Source organism: Cherax quadricarinatus, chromosome 53 (genome assembly GCF_038502225.1).
Source record: "Cherax quadricarinatus isolate ZL_2023a chromosome 53, ASM3850222v1, whole genome shotgun sequence".
Lineage (NCBI taxonomy): Eukaryota > Metazoa > Arthropoda > Malacostraca > Decapoda > Parastacidae > Cherax > Cherax quadricarinatus.
In genome coordinates, this window is record NC_091344.1 from 784,303 (window position 1) to 804,381 (window position 20,079).

The window sequence follows — 20,079 nt, forward strand, 5'->3', positions numbered from 1 at the left end:
ATTATCACAGAGAAGACCATCGAGGAAACCTTTTGAAAAATTGAAACCTGCAGATAGGCACGAATTTTAAACTCCCTCCATACAACAAAGCTGTTCAAGAACTTCCGTATTATATCCACCAAATCTGATGACATTTCCAGCATTCCCTTTTTTACGCTTTTTCCATGACTGAGTGGTATCAAGCGATTCCCTTCAGGTTACACTAAAGGAAACTGCCTTCCAATCAAAATGTTTATTTCCGTAAGTGTTACAAAGAGTTAATTTGTTCACGATATCAACAGCAATAGAACACAAAGACAGCAAGAGCACTTGAGTATATAGCTCTTTCCACGAGTGTTATGGGTAAGAAAGAAGCTGAGAGCCACGCCTCACGCCTAGTATGAAACGAATTGCGACTTGCGTAATTTAACGTAGTGACACCCGTAACTAGGTAGGATTTTACACATACAAGTATCTGGGTGGGTGTTTATACATACCAGGATCTAGGTGGGTTTTTGCTTATAGTTAACAGTCAGTACGAAATTAGAGGTGGGTTCCTTCTGGGAAGGCAAGCCATGGTTGGTGGCAATCCCATGCTCAGTTTATACATTAACTGCTGTATCACATGAGCTCGTTACAATGGCTGCAAATACATGTTATATTCCAAAACTGTATTGGCAGGAATCTTCGTTTAGGTTAAGTATTATTATAATCAGCGGAAGCTTTAAACCTTTAGGGGCCATACAGCTCCAAGGGAATGGGAGGTAACCAGGTTTAGTCCAGATAACGGTGGCTCCTGTTGCCTGAATCAAGAGCCTTGCACTGGCGTCAAGTCACTTCCTCTTCCCATCCATAGAGAACTTGCTCATTTTGTCCTAATCTCATGTTTGACAATAGAGTAGTCATCAAATTTCAGATACATCCATAATATTCCAAAAATTAATATGAAAAAATCGCGGATTAAATATTACAGTATATTATTTTATCAACGCAGTAATAAAAATTATGTTTCTTTTTACTAAATCTTTAAAAGGCTCGCCAGTGGTATTAGTGTTAATTACTTCAATACCACTTGTTTCGTGGTTGCATTAATATATAGACCGCTCGTGAAGGCTGGTATTTGAATAGGAGTAGAACGAAATTAGCTCTCAACTTACCACTGTCATATATATCGTCGCATCATGAAACATGCCTAGTCGACCCAAGATTTGATACTGTACCAGAAGGAGAACAATACCATTATGCTAGATGGTACAACGTATCTTTCTGTACCACAGTAAATTATCCTCAGGACATGGAGCCAGCTGAACTAAAATCTCACCTCATCAACAAGACAGTCAAGTATGTCGTTGGACCTTCTAAAGAAGCTGATCCCGTAAATCTTTCAACCATTATGGCAAATATTGACCTTTGGTGTAAAACTCCTGAATATGAACACTCCTTAACTCGCCTCATGATAATTCCTCTCCAACGCTTTAAACATCTCAGAAATGGAACTTGCCTCTCCAGGGACGCTTTCTTCGTCAAAAAACGCCACAATTCCAAGTAACCACCAAGCCATTATGAAATGACCAATCAACGTTGAGCTCCTCCCTTGTCGCCTGCAGCCACCAATCACCATCAAGAAGCAGAAATCTTCCATCCAGCAAGTTGCAGTCAGCTCCTGCAGAGTTCCTGATGTCTACATCGTCTTTCATCATCGTCATTCAGGCTTAGCAGTTGGGTTTAGTCCTGACTCTTCTCTCTTCGACTCAAGACATTCCTCTCCCCGTCTATTCTTCGCACTGTCCCCACTTGCCCCTCGCCCCTCGTGGGTACTTACCTGTGAGTCCGATCCTGATCCTGATCCTGCCTAGTCCCGCTAGGTAAATGTTATTTGAAGGATTGTATGTTCCAGTGGTTAGAGAGTCGTGAATTTTGACTTGCTTTCCACGGGGCGGGCTAAAATAACTAAGTGTTCGATCCCTGGCCAACCGCAGTTTGCTAATTGCATTAATACCACTTGTTTTTTGGTTGCATTAATATTCATATATACACTCTCTCTCTCACATACATATATATATATATATATATATATATATATATATATATATATATATATATATATATATATATATATATATATATATATATATATATGTCGTGCCGAATATGTAAAACTGGTCAATTAGCAAGAACTCATTTAAAATTAAGTCCTTTTTAAAATTTTCTCTTATACGTTTAAAGATATATTTTTTTTCATTAATGTTGATGTAAAAATTTATAATTTTGCACCAAAAGGAACTTAGAAAACTTACCTAACCTTATTATAAAAAGAATTTATTTTAGCCTAACCCAACTAAATATATTTTACGTTTGTTTACAATAATTTAATACTAAACAAACACAGTGAAATATATTTTTTTTCGTTAGGTTCAGAATGATTTTGGTGAAATTATTGCATACACAAATTTTCACTTGTCCTATATGGCAAGAGAAATTCCAAGCGCTTTCGTGACTACTCGCATTATCAAGGAACAATCATTGTTCCTTGATAATGTGAGTAGTCACGAAAGCGATTATAATTTCTCTATTCTTTCACAGTGGTTGTTTTGCATATTCTGAAATCACCTGTTTACTGTGATCTTACTGCGCATATATATATATATATATATATATATATATATATATATATATATATATATATATATATATATATATATATATATATATATATATATATATATATATGTCGTGCCGAACAGGTAAAATTGGTCAATTAGCAAGAACTCATTTAAAATTAAGTTCTTTCTAAAATTAATAATTTTGTGCCAAAAGAACCTTAGAAAACTTACCTAACCTTATTATAACAAGCCCAATTTAATTGAGCCTAAGCCAACTAAACATATTAGATAAGTTTACAATAATTTAATAGTCAACAAACACAGTGAAATATATTTATTTTCGTTGAGTTCAGAATGATTTTTGCTAAATTATCGCACATACAAATATTCGCTTGCCTTATTCAGCAAGATGAGCGTTGGTATTTAAGCCATAAATCACAAGTTTTACCTATTCGGCACGACATATATATTTGTGCATGGCTCCTTATGGGTTTAGCACTTTGTGATTATAATAATATATTGTGTGTGTGTTTACCGGAAACCCTGTAGAAACCTCCAGGAAATTTAGTAAGGTCGTTGGATGTTAACCATCCATTTGGATTCATAATCGCGTGATTTTTGTTACTACGTGCTTTTTAATGTTATCTATGTTTATTTTCGATGTTTCGCTTTTAGCCTCTTGATTCTATATTTACTCTTAGTGTTTATATTGTATATATCTTTTGTTTGACAAGAGCGCTGGCGGTTTATGTTGGTCTAGGTGCTCTGTAAATATTAAAACTTCCTTCTACTCGGGTTGTAACTGAGGAGACATTCCTCATGAAATCATCACAACACAAATATTAAACCAATACACAAGACCATTTAGGCACAACTTGCAAATACAAAGATTATGTAGTATTTACTTAACACATATAACATGGTTACGGATGTTCGTAAACTCTTGTACATTTATTATATCTTAAGACATTTGAAAATGATATTCTAAGTAGCTAGGATATATAATATTCTCTACTACGTGAGCTAACAACAGTTATTTTGAAATTTGTAAGTTTACAGTAATTGTGAATCATCTCGCGGACATGTGTATTCAAACTATTATATTGGTATGAAGCAATAAAACGATGGAGTCTTATAGCGCTTGGTGAATGGGAAGCAATCCACTTTGATTCATGGAAGGAAAGAATAACTCTTATTCACTGGATGATGAGTAGCTCACCAGCATCTAAGCAACCCCCATCAAGTGATGTGTAATCAAGAATCAGCAGTATCTGATTTTGCTCTTTTTCAGATAAATGTATTTAATCGAAGAGATGTATCAGGACTTAGCTTTTGTATAAACTTCAATATCGAATTATACAGCAATAAAAAAATATGGCTTAGGTATATACTAATGTATGTCACAAGTTTCACTGATTCCTTATACTTGGGTACTGTACAAAAGCTATACTCTGAAAGGGAAGCACCATTCAGGCTCCAGTTTTCTCGTAAAAAAATACAGGGAACGATGCCTCAAAAACAATGAGATAGTGTTAACTTTACACAGTTATCTGTGTAACTGTATTTGTTACTAAGCAGAGCTTCAAGTAACTTTTCCTTACAGTAGTACATGGACACGAACGCAGGATATGCAGTCTTTTATTGAATACGTCTCGCAAACATAGTGGGATTTATCTTGTTATAATTATATAATCCTGGTAAGAGACTTAATAATGCTCATTGCGTGTGCGAAATGTCGCCTATAGAGGATCCATAACACTGCATTTGTATCTATACCATCGTGTCGGTGCCTCATATTATTCATCTGACTTAATGTCTCAGATATTCCAGTTCCACATATAATGATATATTAAGTACAATGAAATACAATACAAACTTTTCTTACCTTACATACATAAAACAATCTTGCAGTGATTATATTATATCTATTAATAACTATTTCCTAGAATATTTACATTAAATGATCTCCAATCGTTATAAAACCGATATTAAGACAACGAAGATTAATTAATTGTTCAGTTGTTTAGCAAGTTATTCGCTTTACTGAAAATAGCAAATCTTCCTTCGAAATGCTTTCTGTTTCTACATTCATTGATTTTCTGACTAGTTCTCTCTGTATAGATGCAAGTCCGAAACTTTTTTTTTTTAAATTTGTAAGTGCAATACGCAACATTACGACACAATATCACAAACGAGGTATTAATTTTACTCTTTAATGCATTTAAAGAAAAAAGAACATGCAAAATTTCATTATTTAGATAAATATCAGATTTTTTAAAGTCTTTCTTCTTTAGCACTTTAATAGAGCTTTCTTACTTCGTCGAAAATCTCGAAAAAAAAAAAATTAACTGAAAGTTATATACTACAATAAACACCGATACTATAAATACATTCGATATTTCAAGTATTTACTGTCAATTTCATGCACATTTTAAAAATATTATTCTCTGCATACATGTACCCTTATTACACATTTGTGTATCACTTCTACAGTATTTCTTCCTGTGTGCTATTACTGATATTTTCCTGGAGTTCGTTTAAGTCAAACATTTCATTGTCATGATGCGCAGGCGAATTGGTATTGTTGGTAGCATTTTTGTGGCAGCAGCCGCAAGCCTTGTTTCCCCGGACGCTGTTCCTGCTGCAGGAGCAGATGTGAGTCAGACCGCCCAGGTGGCCACCGTTCTGGCGTCCACGGGTACCCACCAACATTGTGGCGTCGCTGTGATGGAACACACCGTCATTGTTGTATATGGTGGGGGCTGTGATGCTCGAGCACACCTGACTCCTGGGCTGTGACTCACCTTCAATCCAGTTCTGCAGGGAAAACCAGGACAATATTATTTTGGGAAATGTGCATGACTATTATATACTGATTCATGGGATGCTTAATTGAGATCTATAATATTAATGGTAACACTGCTGCTGTTACCGCCACCACCACTTCTACTATTACTACAAATAATAATAATAATAACATATATTGTTCTACCGCATAACATTAGAGCATTGATTCCCAATATGGGCGGAGGAAAGATCCAGGACCGGAAGGGGGGGGGAGGGTTGAGAAAAAAAGAGGGCAGTAGGGGAACGCTTATTTTACAAAATCGAAGTCACGAACATTTAAGTAACAAATGTTTTACAAAGAATAGTGTCAACATAGTAATACTCGAAAGCACAGTTTTCTTGCATTTTGTGATCCAAAAGAGCATACCCTGCACTGTGACCACTACCCTGCACTGTGACCACTACCCTGCACTGTGACCACTACCCTGCACTGTGACCACTACCCAGCACTGTGACCACTACCCAGCACTGTGACCACTACCCAGCACTGTGACCACTACCCAGCACTGTGACCACTACCCTACACTGTGACCACTACCCAGCACTGTGACCACTACCCTACACTGTGACCACTACCCAGCACTGTGACCACTACCCTACACTGTGACCACTACCCTGCACTGTGACCACTACCCTGCACTGTGACCACTACCTTGCACTGTGACCACTACCCTGCACTGTGACCACTACCCTGCACTGTGACCACTACCCTGCACTGTGACCACTACCCTACACTGTGACCACTACCCTACACTGTGACCACTACCCTACACTATGACCACTACCCTACACTATGACCACTACCCTGCACTGTGACCTCTACCCTGCACTGTGACAACTACCCTACACTGTGACCACTACCCTACACTGTGACCACTACCCTGCACTGTGACCACTACCCTGCACTGTGACCACTACCCTGCACTGTGACCACTACCCTGCACTGTGACCACTACCCTGTACTGTGACCACTACCCTGTACTGAGACCACTACCCTGTACTGTGACCACTACACTGTACTGTGACCACTACGTTGCACTGTGACCACTACCCTGCCCTGTGACCACTACCCTGCACTGTGACCGCTACCCTGCACTGTGACCACTACCCTGCACTGTGACTGCTACCATGCACTGTGACCACTACCCTACACTGTGACCACTACCCTGCACTGTGACCACTACCCTGCACTGTGACCACTACCCTGCACTGTGACCACTACCCTGCACTGTGACCACTACCCTGCACTGTGACCACTACCCTGCACTGTGACCACTACCCTGCACTGTGACCACTACCCTGCACTGTGACCACTACCCTGCACTGTGACCACTACCCTGCACTGACCACTACCCTGCACTGTGACCACTACCCTGCACTGTGACCACTACCCTGCACTGTGACCACTACCCTACACTGTGACCACTACCGTACACTGTGACCACTACCCTACACTGTGACCACTACCCTACACTGTGACCACTACCCTACACTATGACCACTACCCTACACTATGACCACTACCCTGCACTGTGACCTCTACCCTGCACTGTGACAACTACCCTACACTGTGACCACTACCCTGCACTGTGACCACTACCCTGCACTGTGACCACTACCCTGCACTGTGACCACTACCCTGCACTGTGACCACTACCCTGCAAAGAGACCACTACCCTGTACAGTGACCACTACCCTGTACTGAGACCACTACCCTGTAGTGTGACCACTACACTGTACTGTGACCACTACGTTGCACTGTGACTACTACCCTGCCCTGTGACCACTACCCTGCACTGTGACCGCTACCCTGCACTGTGACCACTACCCTGCACTGTGACTGCTACCATGCACTGTGACCACTACCCTCCACTGTGACCGCTACCCGGCACTGTGACCACTACCCCGCGAGTGACCGCTACCCTGCACTGTGACCACTACCCTGCACTGTGACCACTACCCTGCACTGTGACCACTGTCCTGCACTGTGACCACTACCCTGCACTGTGACCACTACCCTGCACTGTGACCGCTACCCTGCACTGTGACCGCTACCCTGTACTGTGACTGCTACCCCGCACTACGACCGCTACCCTACACTGTGGCCGCTACCCCGCACTGTGATCACTACCCTGCACTGTGACCGCTACCCCGCACTGTAACCGCTACCCCGTACTGTGACCACTACCCTGCACTGTGACTGCTACCCCGCACTATGGCCGCTACCCTACACTGTGGCCGCTACCCTGCACTGTGACCACTACCCTGCACTGTGACCACTACCCTGCACTGTGACCGCTACTCTGCACTGTGACCACTACCCTGCACTGTGACCACTACCCTGCACTGTGACCGCCACCCTGCACTGTGACCACTACCCTGCACTGTGACCACTACCCCGCATGTGACCGCTACCCTACACTGTGGCCGCTACCCTGCACTGTGACCACTACCCCGCACTGTGACCGCTACCCTACACTGTGGCCGCTACCCTGCACTGTGACCACTACCCTGCACTGTGACCACTACCCTGCACTGTGACCACTACCCTGCACTGTGACCACTACCCTGCACTGTGACCACTACCCTGCACTGTGACCACTACCCTGCACTGTGACCACTACCCTGCACTGTGACCACTACCCTGCACTGTGACCACTACCCTGCACTGTGACCACTACCCTGCACTGTGACCACTACCCTGCACTGTGACCACTACCCTGCACTGTGACCACTACCCTGCACTGTGACCACTACCCTACACTGTGACCACTACCCTACACTGTGACCACTACCCTACACTATGACCACTACCCTGCACTGTGACCTCTACCCTGCACTGTGACCACTACCCTGCACTGTGACCACTACCCTGCACTGTGACCACTACCCTGCACTGTGACCACTACCCTGCACTGTGACCACTACCCTGCACTGTGACCACTACCCTGCACTGTGACCACTACCCTGCACTGTGACCACTACCCTGTACTGTGACCACTACCCTGTACTGTGACCACTACCCTACACTGTGACCACTACACTGTACTGTGACCACTACGTTGCACTGTGACCACTACCCTGCCCTGTGACCACTACCCTGCACTGTGACCGCTACCCTGCACTGTGACCACTACCCTGCACTGTGACTGCTACCATGCACTGTGACCACTACCCTACACTGTGACTGCTACCCGGCACTGTGACCACTACCCCGCGAGTGACCGCTACCCTGCACTGTGACCACTACCCTGTACTGTGACCACTACCCTGCACTGTGACCGCCACCCTGCACTGTGACCACTACCCTGCACTGTGACCACTACCCTGCACTGTGACCACTACCCTGCACTGTGACCACTACCCTGCACTGTGACCACTACCCTGCACTGTGACCACTACCCTGCACTGTGACCACTACCCTGCACTGTGACCACTACCCCGCACTGTGACCACTACCCTGCATTGTGACCATTACCCTGCACTTTGGCCACTACCCCGCACTGTGACCACTACCCTACACTGTGACCACTACCCTGCACTGTGACCACTACCCTGCATTGTGACCACTACCCTGCACTGTGACCACTGCCCTGCACTGTGACTTCGACCCTGCACTGTGACCACTACCCTGCACTGTGACTTCTACCCTGCACTGTGACCACTACCCTTACAATGTGACCTCTACTCTGCACTGTGACTACTACCCTGCACTGTGACCACTACCCTTACAATGTGACCACTGTGACCACTACCCTACAATGTGACCACTACCCTACACTATGACCACTACCCTACACTGTGACCACTACCCTACACTATGACCACTACCCTACACTGTGACCACTACCCTACACTATGACCACTACCCTACACTGTGACCACTACCCTGCACTGTGACCACTACCCTGCACTGTGACCACTACCCTACACTGTGACCACTACCCTGCACTGTGACCACTACCCTGCACTGTGACCACTACCCTGCACTGTGACCACTACCCTGCACTGTGACCACTACCCTGTACTGTGACCACTACCCTGTACTGAGACCACTACCCTGTACTGTGACCACTACACTGTACTGTGACCACTACGTTGCACTGTGACCACTACCCTGCCCTGTGACCACTACCCTGCACTGTGACCGCTACCCTGCACTGTGACCACTACCCTGCACTGTGACTGCTACCATGCACTGTGACCACTACCCTACACTGTGACTGCTACCCGGCACTGTGACCACTACCCCGCGAGTGACCGCTACCCTGCACTGTGACCACTACCCTGTACTGTGACCACTACCCTGCACTGTGACCACTGCCCTGCACTGTGACCACTACCCTGTATTGTGACCACTACCCTGCACTGTGACCGCTACCCTGCACTGTGACCGCTACCCTGCACTCTGACTGTGACTGCTACCCCGCACTACGACCGCTACCCTACACTGTGGCCGCTACCCCGCACTGTGATCACTACCCTGCACTGTGACCGCTACCCCGCACTGTAACCGCTACCCCGTACTGTGACCACTACCCTGCACTGTGACTGCTACCCCGCACTATGACCGCTACCCTACACTGTGGCCGCTACCCTGCACTGTGACCGCTACCCTGCACTGTGACCACTACCCTGCACTGCACTGTGTGACCGCTACTCTGCACTGTGACCACTACCCTGCACTGTGACCACTACCCTGCACTGTGACCGCCACCCTGCACTGTGACCACTACCCTGCACTGTGACCACTACCCCGCGTGTGACCGCTACCCTACACTGTGGCCGCTACCCTGCACTGTGACCACTACCCCGCACTGTGACCGCTACCCTTCACTGTGACCACTACCCTACACTGTGGCCGCTACCCTGCACTGTGACCACTACCCTGCACTGTGAGAACTACCCTGCACTGTGACCACTACCCTGCACTATGACCATTACCCTGCACTGTGACCACTACCCTGCACTGTGACCACCAACCTGCAATGTGACCACTACCCTGCACTGTGACCACTACCCTGCACTGTGACCACTACCCTGCACTGTGACCACTACCCTGCACTGTGACCACTACCCTGCACTGTGACCACTACCCTACACTGTGACCACTACCCTACACTGTGACCACTACCCTACACTGTGACCACTACCCTACACTGTGACCACTACCCTACACTGTGACCACTACCCTACACTATGACCACTACCCTGCACTGTGACCTCTACCCTGCACTGTGACCACTACCCTGCACTGTGACCACTACCCTACACTGTGACCACTACCCTGCACTGTGACCACTACCCTGCACTGTGACCACTACCCTGCACTGTGACCACTACCCTGCACTGTGACCACTACCCTGTACTGTGACCACTACCCTACACTGTGACCACTACCCTACACTGTGACCACTACACTGTACTGTGACCACTACGTTGCACTGTGACCACTACCCTGCCCTGTGACCACTACCCTGCACTGTGACCGCTACCCTGCACTGTGACCACTACCCTGCACTGTGACTGCTACCATGCACTGTGACCACTACCCTACACTGTGACTGCTACCCGGCACTGTGACCACTACCCCGCGAGTGACCGCTACCCTGCACTGTGACCACTACCCTGTACTGTGACCACTACCCTGCACTGTGACCACTGCCCTGCACTGTGACCACTACCCTGCACTGTGACCACTACCCTGCACTGTGACCGCTACCCTGCACTGTGACCGCTACCCTGCACTGTGACCGCTACCCTGTACTGTGACTGCTACCCCGCACTACGACCGCTACCCTACACTGTGGCCGCTACCCCGCACTGTGATCACTACCCTGCACTGTGACCGCTACCCCGCACTGTAACCGCTACCCCGTACTGTGACCACTACCCTGCACTGTGACTGCTACCCCGCACTATGACCGCTACCCTACACTGTGGCCGCTACCCTGCACTGTGACCACTACCCTGCACTGTGACCACTACCCTGCACTGTGACCACTACCCTGCACTGTGACCGCTACTCTGCACTGTGACCACTACCCTGCACTGTGACCACTACCCTGCACTGTGACCGCCACCCTGCACTGTGACCACTACCCTGCACTGTGACCACTACCCCGCGTGTGACCGCTACCCTACACTGTGGCCGCTACCCTGCACTGTGACCACTACCCCGCACTGTGACCACTACCCTACACTGTGGCCGCTACCCTGCACTGTGACCACTACCCTGCACTGTGACCACTACCCTGCACTGTGACCACTACCCCGCACTGTGACCACTACCCCGCACTGTGACCACTACCCTGCACTGTGACCACTACCCTGCACTGTGACCACTACCCTGCACTGTGACCACTACCCTGCACTGTGACCACTACCCCGCACTGTGACCACTACCCTGCACTCTGACCACTACCCTGCACTGTGACCACTACCCTGCACTGTGACCGCTACCCCGGACTGTGACCACTGTTCTGCACTGTGCAGCAAAGTCAAGATATACTTTATTACCTTCCCAACATCATATTTAGCAGAGCGAGGCTTCAGTACAGTCACCAAGCTTCTTCCAAGCAAAGAAACAGAGTGAAAATTACTGAACATGGGATCTAAGACTTCTTACTAGTACCTTCAAGACTGATGTTGAGAAGCTGATGGTCCTGCACCAACCACATCCATCTCATTAAAATTGTGAAGACAGTGTAGTTGCAGATGAAATGTAAATTTACACAATCATAGTGTTAAATAAATTGGTGTGGCATGCAAAGAGTACGTAACCTTTATTCGGAGCATGTATACACCCTCATTAAAAGGCTACCTCCCCAACCAGCGAACCAGATGCTAAGGAGCGGACGATCGGGGCCCCATCGTCAGATCAGTATCTAGGTTCAGCCAATGATAAGGTGGGTCTGGCAATTGTTTAGGTGTCATGGTCCCCACTCACCTGTCCACACCTGTCATTTCCATTCTAGAGCTGGTTGAAGCACGGTCTGTTCTCTAGTGGCATCTATTCTGCCTTGTTTACCGTGGCTTACAGTAATACCTATTGCTGTACATAATGTATATAGTGCACATACTTCTGTTTATACTTGAAGGATAATGTAAGTCAAAGTTTTTCTGCTGTGTTTATTTTGCTCCCTTTACACCCAGGATAACAGTTCTTTGAGATCCTGGGTTGGAATAATTGGTTTACTATGTTAATTTTTATTTGTGATATAAATGCGCTTGTTTATACTGTTAGATTAGTTATTTCCAAGAAAGAGGTGCATTTGTATGTATGTGTGGGGGGGGGGGGGTAGGGATGCGGCCTGGGAGTCAAGGAGGCGGCAGTATGAAAATGTTTTGGAACCACTGCTTCAGAGGGATCTCGTACTACTATGTAATTTGCAATCTAATAATATGCAATTTAGAGGAGGGGCTATGACGCTGAAGAGCTCTTGATCCATGGAACTGAAACTATCATCCTTTTCCATGGATAGAATCATATTGCCGAGGCGATGCATGTATATTACGGGTTTAGCGCTCCCCTGAATATAATAATAATAATAATAATTATATTAATATAAATGACTATCAATATAGAATTTGCAACCGGTGATCTACAAAGCTTCCTGAATCACAGTTGATTACCTCCTATGACTATAAATGTGATAATTATATTATTTTATTAACACATTGGCCGTTTCCCAGCGAGGCAGGGTGGCCCGAAAAAGAAAAACTTTCATCATCATTCACTCCATCACTGTCTTGCCAGAGGCATGCCTACACTACAGTTATAAAACTGCATCATTAACACCCTTCATTCAAGACCGAAGTAATGCATTATGAAACCAGTTCCCAGGGTATATTTGTATTAAATCTCAAGCAGTTATGATAAGAGTTACTTGTCACACACATTCAGAAATTGCGTCACTACCTAATGATTCTGGGTCAGATTGCCGAGTAGGAAAGACTTGTCTAATTGCATTTCCCATGATCCAGTTTAATAATATTTTTACATCCACTGACCCTTTCACTTATTCCCTGACGCTGGATCACCTTGATGCTGCTGAGGGGATAAAGGGGCGCTTTCTTAGAATGGGGAAGGTGGGTGAGGGCTGAGGGGGCAACCCCTTCCTCAGGGCTGCCTTCAATTTTTTTTTTCTGCTAAACGATAAGTAAAGGACTTCTATCTGGATCCCTACCTGTGATCTTGGCATTTGTTGTGTTGTTATGGCTGCCGTACGTTCAAAAATAATTAGATTATGTGATGCTGAATGAACCAGGTGTAGCGACTAACAAAGCATAATTCCCATCATTTTTCCCCGCTTCATCCTCGTTCATTATAAGCTGAATCACACACAGATGGGCTTCTCAGTTTCAACAGGTTTTCCCAAGCCTTGCTCTGTTCATTCTGCATAGAGGTATTTTCTAAACGTTTCGCTCACATGGCGCTTTGTCAATCCAGTACACAGATTGAGAAAAATATTATATTTAGGCAGGATTGTCGTATATTGGTTAGTGAGGACAGTTTTTTTTTTACAAAGGCAATGGGAGTCAGCGTTGATCGCCACGTCCTTTGAAGTCATCTGGAACATCGATAGAGTTATCCTTAGAAGTGTCTTGGCTAAATATTATCCTGTCAGAATACGGTGATCATGTGACTTCAGTTCCTGTTATCTCTCTCCAGGCTATTACCATCCACGCGCTCTACACATGATCTTGATCTGCCCATGTATACTTTGTTTTTCCCAATTGCTGTATTAGAGTGGCAAAGCTCTCAGTGAGCGAAACGTTCTCATAATGAATGTCTTAGTGCTGCTCCATCGCATTTACACACTTGTAGGTATTTGATTCCACCTTTGACAACTGCTAGTCCCTACACATAAATGCGTAGGGACTAGCTGATAGGCTTCGGGTCCCTCTCATTATATTTTGATGGTGCCCACTATCATTTGAGACTTCATTCTCTTCCCCCGATTCCTTTATTCTGTGAAATCCTCTAAATAGGTCCAGGCTTTTAGAAACGTTTCATGCATTCATAGTCAAAACATACGGGCACTAACGAGTGATTTTTGACTACCTCTTTTTGAAGGAAAGATGGAGATGTATAGTTGGAATATTCACCAATAACAGTCTCACGCAGCATATTTCAAACAAATGGCTCAAGTACAGTCAGGCAATAAGTAAGACGAGCAGTTGAGATAAGTAACAAGATGTAATAACTCAAAGGAAGCATCAGCTTAAGAAAGACACGAGTGGCAAGGCAAGTATAAAGCATCCAATTTGCAGATTCAAAATGCCACCGGGAGTACAAAAGAGGATCTGTAAAGGAATTCTAAATAAGGGTGACGGGAAAATGTTCGCTATCGTGATAATTGTCTCTCACCATCCGTTTGATATCAAATGCAACAGAAGTTGAATTGAGAGAATAATACACGAATAACGTCGGTTTTGAGGAAGAGTGCGAGTCCTAGTGTTTAAGACGTTTGTAGAACGACACACAAAAAAGTTAACTGCTGTGAGAGCCCCGGTGTTACCCTTCAAGAGAAAATAATGGCAATTCAGATTTAAAAGGTGAAGAGGTCCAAACGAAATTATGGTTTGTAGATCGGCTAAAGAAGTGAGGTGGGACACAAAAAATGACAAAAGTCAAAATTTAATTTTTATTGATCTACCGTTTCCCACCGAGGCAGGGTGACCCAACAAAAAAAGAAAAAAAATCCTCATCACTCACTCCATGACTGTCTTACCTGAGTCATGCCTACACTTTAGTTAAAAAACTGCAACATATCTCCACCCTTCCTACATAGCACAGGTACTGTACGTTACATCTCCAGGACTTAAGTCTGGCTAACCGGTTTCCCTGAATCCCTTCATAAATGTTCTTTTGCTCATACTCCAACACGTCAGTTCATGGAAATATAAACACAAATGCAGTATAATGTGATCCTTTATTGACAACGTTTCACCCACACAGTGGGCTTTTTCAAGTCACACACGGATCTACCTGGGGTTGGAAGGTACGAGAGTATTTATAGTCATGTTCAGAATGTTGAGGACAGGTGGAGAATGCTGCATCTGATGATCTACCGGGTGGGGTTATAGAGTCTTGGGTAGCTTGGCAGGGGTATTGGACAAGTTGTGAGTAGACCTTCTGCAGTGTTCTATGTTCTTATGTGGGATAGCGATGAAGAAGTTTCTTGGCGAGTGGTTCAGCTATGTTATATTATACGTGGGCGAAACATCAAGGGACCTCCAAACACGTATTTCAGAACACCAATACGCAAGCAGGTCTGACGACACAAGGAATGCCTGCGTACAACACCGTAATTCACACAACCACTTGATAAACTACAGAAACTCAAGACTTATCGCCACAGAAGACAACACTCAATACCGAAGAATCCTGGAATCATCACTCATTTCTATATCCGACAACTTCAACCAGGATAGTGGCTTCGCAAGAAGCCTCTCTTCGACCCTGTCGGGGTGTAGAATTTATATTCTACAAACGTGATATCCTTTTCACAATGCTGTCGAATCGTGTGAAAATCAAGCCTGTGAATGGTGCAATAAATGACTCCTCAAAGTTAGCTTTAGCTACCGTCGTTAGGACCTGCCTGCAGGTCAAATTTACGGCAATCCACTCTCTGAAAGACTCCTTCATTGTCGTCTGCACAGATGACACGGAAGCACTAAAACTAATGGACGACTCATCAATCAGGACTCTACAAACACAACAATTCACTCTATCCCCGTCTCCATTCTTGAAGTCGAAACGTTCGGTCTTTGTGAAAAGACTTGACAATATCGTCACCTCTCTCTCTACTGAAGCACTGAAGACATCTATTGAGGAACAAAACACGTGGGCCTCGGTAGACAGCATCTCAAAGATCCCCAACGCCATATCAATGCTAAAGATTACATTCTCAGACATCTCCATGGCTGCCCAAGCTCTCTCTGACGGTCTGGCCATCTCATATTACCACATTCACCCAAGTCATATAGAACAAGAACGTTTCACATACATCTCCCACTGCTGGACCTGCTACTCCTATAATCACACCACCAAGGACTGCCCCATCAAGAATAAGAAGTTTTGTTCAAAATGTGGGAATGATGGACACGATTTCAGATCCTGCACCATTACTACAGCACCAACATGTCTTAACTGCAAGGGTAATCATCATACCCTTGCAGCTAAGTGCCCACTCAGGAAAGAAATCATATTGAAGAAAACTAAAGTTCTGAAGAACACCTCCAATTCACCGACATACGCTGCAATAACCAAACCACAAACCGACGCCATCAAGACTCTACACGCTAATCTACAGGCACCATCGCCCAGCAACTCCCTCTCTCCACTCCCCGACGGTGCTCCTTCCAAGGTGCTGTACTGCATGGTGTATGCACACCTTGCAAACGCAGCAAGCCCCGGCACTTTCAACACCACTATTAACGAACTATTCCGTCTGAACAACATGCCTGCCTTCAATTTTCCGGAATCCACACCTTCAGAAGACATCCTCAAGATCCTTCCCAACGTCCTGAACTTTACTGCACCTACAGACCTGTCTCCTGCCCAAGCAACTGCTCCTGTAACTTCTATAACCACTTCCACCGCTGACAATGTTGATCAAGTTGCCTCAACCACCGCCTCCCACCTCTCCCAGCCTGCTGTTACACAACCATTACACCTCACAGCTGCTCCTGTCGAACCTCAGTCACCTGCTACCACCATTGTAGATTCTCCCAGTGAATCCACTCCAGAAGAGGAAGATAACGACGACTCCAGTAAACCCTCATGGGAAAACCTTACCTTTTACACTTCTCCTTCAAATACTGACACCATGACCTGTACTGAACTCTACAAAAGCCTCGGTGCTGGAACAGTCAAGTATGCATGTGAATCACCGCTTCACTTCACACTCACCCAAGTTCTTGAGTTCATCAAGCCTCTACGTTTCACCTTCAGCAACAAGGCTAAATTATACCACCTATCTAGAAGCAGCTTCAAAAAGTTTGAAAATGGCTCCATTGCTAACCTGCCTCCTCAGTTACTCCTATAACTCCCATATGTGTTCTATCCTCTGATGTGACCTAGCCTGCTGCCAGCTACTCAAGATTCAAGACTTCAACTACAACAAGTTCAATGCAACAGTCCCTGCTATTCCTGTTCTCAAGTCTGCCCCACGATCGCCTTAGCTGCTGGGTTAAGCCCTGGCTCTATTTCTCTTACTAAGAACACTCCTCTCCAGAGCTATTCTTCATCTGTCCCGTCTTCCCCGCTCATCCCATTGGGATCTTACCTAAACTTGTTTGCTTGCTTGCTTACCCCAGGTAGTTCTGTTTGTGACTTGAAAAAGCCCACTGTGTGGGCGAAACGTAGTCAATAAAGGATCACATTATACTGCATTTGTGTTTATATTTCCATTGTGTCGGTATTTTATACCATTTATTTCCAACGTCAGTTCATAAAAACCATTTGTCTCTACTCGCTTGCTGGAAGTCCAAGCCACTCGCACAAAAATCCTTCTTTACCCCTCTCCCTGCACCCTTTCCTAGGACAACCCCTACCTTGCCTTCCTTCTGCTACTACAGATTTATACGACTTCCAAGTCATTCTATTTTGTTCCATCCTTTCCAAATGTTTGAACCATCTAAACAACCCTTCCTCAGCCCAATGGATAATTTAGAAACCCCTAACCTCCTTCTAATCTCCAAATTATGGATTCTCTGCATAATACTCATAAGAACATAGGAAAGAAGGAACACTGCAGCAGACCTACTGACCCATGCGAAGCAGGCCCATGTCCCGGTATCCCCCCCAGATTATCCCAATGGCCCACCTAGTCAGGTCACTTCTACTTAAGGAAGGAGCACGGCATCAGACCTAGTAGCACAAACTAGTCAGGTTCAACTCACACCCACCCACACCCACTCATGTATTTATCCAACCTAATTTTAAAACTACACAACGTTTTAGCCTTTATAACTGTAACTGAGAGTTTGTTCCACTCACCCACAACTCTATTACCAAACCAGTGCTTTACTATATCCTTCCTGAATCTGAATTTTTCCGACTTGAAACCATTGCTGCGAGTCCTGTCTTGGCTGGAAATTTTCAGCACGCTATTTACATCCCCTTCATTTATTCCTGTTTCCCATCTATACACCTCGATCATATTCCCCCCTAATTCTACGCCTTTCGAGAGAGTGCAGATTCAGGGCCCTCAGTCTATCCTCATAGGGAAGATTTCTGATACTTGGGATCAACTTTGTCATCCTCCTCTGTATGTTTTCCAGTGCATTTATATCCATTCTGTAATACAGTGACCAAAACTGTGCAGCATAACCTAAATGAGGCCTAACCAAGGATATATAGAGTTGAAGAACAACCTGAGGGCTTCTATTATTTATACTTCTAGATATGAAGCCAAGGATTCTGTTAGCTTTATTGGAAACACTAATACACTGTTTTCTTGGTTTTAGATTTCTGCTAACCAGAACTCCTAAATCATTTTCGCAATCAGTAGTATTAAGATCTACATTATCTAGTTTATATGTTGCATTTGTCTATTTTAAACTGCATCTGCCATTTCTCCGACCATTGCATCAGTCTATTCAAATCATCCTGGAGTGCTCTAGTGCCCTCATTAGAATGAATTGGGCGGCCTATTTTGGTGTCATCACCGAATTTGCTTATGTCGCTATTTATTCCCTCGTCTATGTCGTTTATGTAAATTGTGAGCAACAACGGGCCCAACACTGACCCCTGTGGAACACCGCTTGTGACATGCCCCCATTCTGATTTCTCCCCATTTATGCAAACTCTCTGCTGCCTATTTGTTAGCCATGCCTCCACCAAGGAAAAAATTTCTCCTCCTATTCCATGTGCCTTAAGTTTCCTCAATAGCCTCTGATGGGGAACTCTATCAAAAGCCTTACTGAAGTCCATATACACAATATCATATTCAATACCATGATCTACCTCCTCAAATACCTTAGTGAAGAAAGTTAGTAAATTCGTAAGACGGGAACGCCTCTTTGAAAAACCGTGTTGAGATTCATTAATCAATTTATGCCTATGAAGATGGCTACAAATTGCTTTGGCAATTATTTATTCCATAAATTTTCCCACTATGGAGGTAAGGCTTATTGGTCTATAGTTCATAGCTAAGGACCCGTCACCTGCCTTGTAAATAGGTATTACATTTGCCATTTTCCACTTATCAGGCACTATGCCAGTTTGTAGTGATATGTTAAAAAGATTAGCCAAAGGTATGCTAAGTTCCTCTTTACATTCTTTTAACACCCTTGCAAACAGTTCATCAGGGCCTGGGGATTTGTAAGGTTTTAATTTCTCTATTTGTCTGAGGACCATGTCACTAGTTGCCGCAATCATCCATAGTTTATCATCATCCTGTTCTACATACTCTATTTCAGGAATTTCGCTAGTATTTTCCTGGGTAAAAACTGAGAGGAAGTAAGTACTGAAAATTTCACACATATCTTTGTAACTGTCAGTGACCTGACCTGAGTTACTCTTAAGTGGGCCTATCTTGTCCCTAATCTTACTTCTGTATACCTGAAAGAACCCTTTTGGGTTAGTCTTCGTATCCCTTGCCACCTTAGCCTCATAATCCCTTTTTGCTTTTCTTAT

At 44.8% G+C, this 20,079-nt stretch overlaps 1 protein-coding gene across 3 annotated transcripts in view; it reads right to left on the reverse strand.

Annotated features, from left to right (window-relative positions):
- Nucleotides 1-217: 217 nt before the first annotated feature.
- The window catches only part of LOC128692422 (orexin/Hypocretin receptor type 1), a 1,118,627-nt gene continuing 1,098,765 nt past the window's right edge, over nt 218-20,079 (reverse strand). For all 3 annotated transcript variants that reach the window (XM_070096275.1, XM_070096276.1, XM_070096277.1), the window contains exon 11: nt 218-5,399. In XM_070096275.1, the coding sequence (XP_069952376.1) occupies nt 5,070-5,399 (330 nt within the window). In that variant the 3' untranslated portion in view covers nt 218-5,069. The remainder of the gene's footprint in view (nt 5,400-20,079) is intronic.